General features: G+C 40.3%; 1 protein-coding gene across 1 annotated transcript; it reads right to left on the reverse strand.

Moving 5' to 3' along the window:
* LOC110886259 (3-ketoacyl-CoA synthase 10) lies at positions 1–3,312 on the reverse strand. The gene is made up of 3 exons (XM_022134037.2): positions 2,815–3,312; positions 1,396–2,021; positions 1–784 (listed from the first exon to the last, which is right to left on the reverse strand). Exons 1-3 carry the CDS (start codon positions 3,232–3,234, stop codon positions 178–180), a joined length of 1,653 nt encoding a protein of 550 aa, XP_021989729.1. The 5' UTR covers positions 3,235–3,312; the 3' UTR covers positions 1–177.
* Positions 3,313–5,389: the final 2,077 nt, after the last annotated feature.

The raw sequence follows: 5,389 nt of genomic DNA on the forward strand, positions 1-5,389 counted from the left end.
GAAGATGAATTTGTTTAAACAAATTCCAAACAAGAGTTGATACAACACAGAATAAATAGTAGTTATAGTAAAACACAACATAGGAAATTGAGAAGTTTGCAAGAACCTTATAACCACTTACTTATACAAGGTACCAAAGTGTAATAATATGAAACTTCGAGGGTGGATCCGGCTATTCTAAGAAAGTGCATCAAATGGATACCTCTCTAGACAATCAAGCCAAGGGTTGTTGCTTGAAGGTTTCTTTATGTTACGGACAGATTTCCACACCGCACTATTGCATTTAAAACCCGACCCGAATGATAATTGCCAAATCCGGTCGCCCCGTTTGATCCGTCCTTTCGCCTCAAGGTATGCCAACTCATACCAAATACTACTGCTCGAGGTGTTCCCAAAGCGTTGGAGGGTGGCACGAGATGGCTCCATGTTGGCATCACTTAGCCCAAGGTTACGTTGGAGCTCATTGACCACTGTTTTACTAGCGGCATGGACACAGAAGTGCTCAAACGCTAGTTTGTAGTCAGGGATGTACGGTTTGGTCCCAGAAGAAGAGGATGTCCCGATAGAGGTGTCCCCTTTAGAAGCGGTGTTACCTTTTACTTTTGTACCGGAAAAGTACCTCTTCATAAGTGTCGCGAAGAAAAGCAGTTGCTCGGATAATGGTAACACTAATGGACCCAAAGTTGTTATGTTCGTCTTTAGGGCATCACCACCTATCTCGACTAGATCTTTACTAATCTTCAACCCTTTGAACCTTTGTTCGTCTTCCTCTTGATATACGCTCCTATAACATAAATATATACATGATATATAACCGTTTTAGACTATAAATATGATGATATCTTATTCAACTTTCTAAATAATTTTGAAAAAGAGACAAAACCATAACCAATTAATTAATATAAGATAAAAAGTTTCGAATGAAAAATATGAAAATTAACAAGTATAATAATAAAGGAATTAAAAATACGTAATATATAAATATTAACTTTGTGGGTGGATGAATCATATTCACTAAATCATACAACCCTTATAGTATACATAATATACATATTCTCAAGAGAGTTGCATTTAAAATAGGGTATATGTTATATCGTAAGCTATACGAGTGTCCGTATCATGACAAACTAAACTAATTACGCCTTACAACATAGGTACCAGAATCAGTATTATCAAAACCAATACCGATATTTGTTTTAATAGTTTTCAATCAATGTAATACACGTGTCAATACGTGTGTCAATATAATTTTTAGCATATCACGACTCTATCTTTGTGTTTTTTCTTTCGATTGCCATAACAAACATCAACACCATAAACTGAACCGACACTAGCTGAATTCCCGTCACGTAAAGTTTCACTAGTTTATATAAAATCAAATGGAGGGAAGAGTACCTAAAATACCGGTCATCAGCTCCCTTATGCGTCCGAACAATATGTTCAAGCCTATACTTCGCACGGCGGTAGTCACGGCGGCGGTTAGACAATAACACGGCGGAGCAACCCATCCGAATATAACAATTCGGTATCAACATCGACCGATCTTTCCCCGGATACCAGTTATACCCCACCATCTCCGTACTCACAACAACCGCAACATTATTCGGGTTCGCCTGAAGCATATCGCGCGCTAAATCAACTGCGATAATCCCCGCACTACACCCCATCCCGCCCAAGTTAAAACTCAAAATGTTCCCCCTCATTTTATAGTGATTAATGATCATGGCGGATAGTGACGGTGTTGGGTTGAATATGCTGCAGTTTACCACAAGAACTCCGACGTCCTTTGGACGGACGCGAGTCTTGTTGAAGAGCTCGTCTAGAGCTCCGAATATCACCATTGATGCCTCTGCTCTACCTTCTTTCATTGTTGTTGTGTTTTCTGGAGATGATATTGATTTCGGAACGTATGTTTCGTCGCCTATACCTGATGATTCCAGGATCTTTTTCTGGAATGCGAGACTTGCTTCGTCGAATTTTCCTGATTTTCTTGCTAATTCGATGAATTCGTCTTTTGTAACCTGCGAATTTCATAGTGTTTCGATCGTTAGTTATGTTAGTTAGGGGTGTGCATAGTTCGGTTTGGTTATTAGCATTAACTGAAACTGTAACCAAAGTTATCGGTTAATCGGTTCGGTTTTTTCGGTTAACTTGTCAGTTTTCGGTTCGATTCGGTTCCGTTAATTTCGGTTAATAACCAAATCAAAAAGAGCTAAAATTTTTGCTTAGAATTACATGTAATGGATGTATAAATATATGAAATGAATGTATAAATACATAAAATGAAATAAAAGTAATGGATGTATAAAGCTAGAAATGTATGAAAATATAAATGGTCCAGTTTGGTTCGATTAATTTCATTTAACTGATGGTAAAAAAAGGTAACCAATTTTTGGTTAACTCGGTTTTGATTTTGTCGGTTTTCCGTTCGATTTCAATTAACAGTTCAGTTATTGCTCACCTAACTAATATTAGTGATAGTATAGAACCTGCTCATGTAACCCTACATCATTAACAATCTAACACAATCACAAGTTTGCTGGTTTATTTTTGTCTCGTTTACTTGCTATCCGTATGTAATTTGCCCTGGTTTTTAGTTGAATAGGTTTCGTTTAAAAAAATATTTTTGAAAAGCCATATAAATCTAATACAATCACAATTTTCTGGTTTATTTTGGTATCAGAGCTAAGTTACAATACTAGTCCTTATACTATCACTAATATAACAAATGGTCGCTATTTCTTCTCTATTTTTTGATAGGATTATTTCGATTTCTGAAATATACAGATGAACAGATTGAGTTAACAAACTGACCTTCAAATCATCAGCCGGTTTGAAGCAAGCGAAATCGATCAGATAAACAGATCGAGGACGAGACAAGAAGTACACCGAGAGGGTAAATATAAAAACACCCAAAAACAGCAAAAGAGTGAACAAATCATATCCAGCAGTGGTATGCCATAGCTTCCACCACATCTCCTCCCAGCTCAAGCTTCCAATCTCAGCACCAAACACCAAAACAAGCACCGGCACGGTGGCCAAATAGATCGCGTGGTTAATCAAGTAATGGTAACCAAGTTTCACATATTTCAGATTAACGGATTGGACAAAATCCGGTAACCTACGACGAACTCTGACCGAGAAAGTCATGGAACCGGCATCCGGTCCAGATGACTCGATGCCGCGGTTGACGATCTCGGTGGACAGGAGGTGTTGTTCTCCGGTGGAGGACATGACGAGGATGAGAATGAGGATGAGGATGGAGTGGATGGGGATTGATTTAAAGGGGTTGGGGGAGAGTAAATGAACCCCAACAAACTAGAGAGAGTGTAGTTGGAAGATTGAAAGTGTATTAAATTGTTTGTTAGTTTGGAATGAAAGGGGACGTACTTGCATGCGTATACGTATGCATGTATGTACAAGTTCAAATCACTTTCAAAGGTTAAAATGTAAGATTGAGGATTGCTTGCGTCTTACATGGCTCCACCCCTTGGGAGCTAGTAGAGTTCTAACCGCTTTCTAAATCACTAATGCTATTTACCTTTTTTATATGTTTTAGGGGCTGTTTGACAACTTCTGAATGGTTAAACGCTAAACCAGTAAGAGGTCTGAACCATTAAGAGCCAGTATAATGCTTAACCGTTCAGAGGTAAATGTCTGATCAATTCAGATTAGAGAGCTTAACCATTCAGACTCAGTATAATAATTAACCATTCAGAGGCAAATGTCTGAACCATTCAGACATCTGCTCGCGAAACAAACAGTCTGAACCACTAAGTGTTGAACCAGTAAGAGGTCTGAACCATTAAGAGCCTCATTAAGAAGTAAACAAACAGCCCCTTAGACTTGGTCATAGCTAAACTCATGCTTTTTTTTCTTAAATTTAAAACTAATCAATTTCTAACTCTATATCTTTGTGCAAGACGAGATTCAAACCCTCGACCTCCGAGAAAATGACACCATTTTACACACCGCTTTAATACCGCTAGCGCTAGGTCAAATGCCTTTGGCAATAGAAGTCATGTAATGCAACATTTTAGACGGGTTTCTTAAAAAGTCGATAAAACATATGGTGAGCCTCTCCATCAAGTCAGAAGTTAAGGTAATAAGTTGGCAGAAATCAACGAGTTAAACGAATCTAGAGGCAAAGGTCTCGAATACCCAACCTCCGGATGACGTTAGCTGGATCTTCGGTGACGTTGAGAGCTCTTGTCCTTGCTTGCTACAAAAGAATAAACCGTTAGCCTCGCCACGGGGACCCCGGGAGGGGGATCCGTGACCAAGCTCCGGCGTGAGAGTAAGTAAACTTGCCGGATGAGGTAAGGAGTATTTTCCGATGAAGGTATTCACCGGAAAGTTCCTATCTTGGTGTGAATCTAATTAATGAGTTATGTGAGTTATGTGTAGTAAATACGAGGAATGTTGGTTGGATTTTTATGAGAGTAAATGAGAGTAGTAAATGAGAAGTTGGCCGGAGATCATACCTGCCTTTGCCTTATCCTTTCTCTCCCTTATATAATGACATGCCCTTATCTCTAAGAGGAGTGTCCCTCATGTTATCCGACGGTAATTGTGATCTCTCGGGAAGGTCAGACACGTGTCTGACCCCCAACGGTGTGATGTCTTCCTTCATTAATGCATAGCCGGATAAGTACAGTGATGGTGACCGGATGCTCCTCTTATCAAGCATTTAATGAGCCTGCTATTCCTTAGCTGTTTTCCCGCTCAAACGAAGAAGGAACCTTGGTAAGCAAGGGTATTTCATTTAGTGGACTCCTGAGTGATTGGGCTCCCAAAGAGAAAGGCCCAAAGCGGGTAAAGTGGGCTTCCCCACTGACCCGTCGTCAAGTCATCTTTAGTCCCTGGTTCTGAGACCCGAGGCTCATGATCCGGGGCTGAGTCACAACCGCTTAAGAGAGACGGTTTCTTTCTTGGTGGGCCCACTTCTGATCGGTTGCAGCTTACTGTATTTATCAATCATGACATCGCCAATTTTACTGGAGCAGGAATTAACTCCCTAGTAGCACGTGCCTTCTTTTTGAATTTTGAAGAGACCGCTGATGTGACGGTTACTTGTATGTCAGCGGCCATCTCTTTAAATGTCCCCTTTTTCACCTCTTCCGTCTCCACATCCAAATTCTCCATCTTCCTTTCTTTCTTTGTAATCACCTTCCCTATTCACCATCTCTTCACATTATGAGTCGTGGTGGCCGATCGTCGATAAGGTCTATCTTAACGGCGAAGGACCTGAAATCCTTTATCGAGGCGTATAACATACCGGATCGGTTTTCCCCTTCTTTGCCTGGTCCCAATGAATCGGCAGAATGCACGCCGGATAGGATACCCATTTATACTCTTGCCTTCCTTTCCTGTGGGGTCCGATTCCCCC

The sequence above is a fragment of the Helianthus annuus genome, chromosome 10 (genome assembly GCF_002127325.2).
Source record: "Helianthus annuus cultivar XRQ/B chromosome 10, HanXRQr2.0-SUNRISE, whole genome shotgun sequence".
NCBI classification, from domain to species: Eukaryota; Viridiplantae; Streptophyta; class Magnoliopsida; order Asterales; family Asteraceae; genus Helianthus; species Helianthus annuus.

What these genes read in the sequence shown, in the direction of transcription:
- LOC110886259 (XM_022134037.2), bottom strand. Translation starts at nt 3,234, where the DNA reads ATGTCCTCCACCGGAGAACAACACCTCCTGTCCACCGAGATCGTCAAC. An exon ending in AACCGGCTGATGATTTGAAG is followed by an intron (nt 2,022 to 2,814) that starts GTCAGTTTGTTA and finishes TGAAATTCGCAG; the next exon opens with GTTACAAAAGACGAATTCAT. An exon ending in GCTGATGACCGGTATTTTAG is followed by an intron (nt 785 to 1,395) that starts GTACTCTTCCCT and finishes TTTATGTTATAG; the next exon opens with GAGCGTATATCAAGAGGAAG.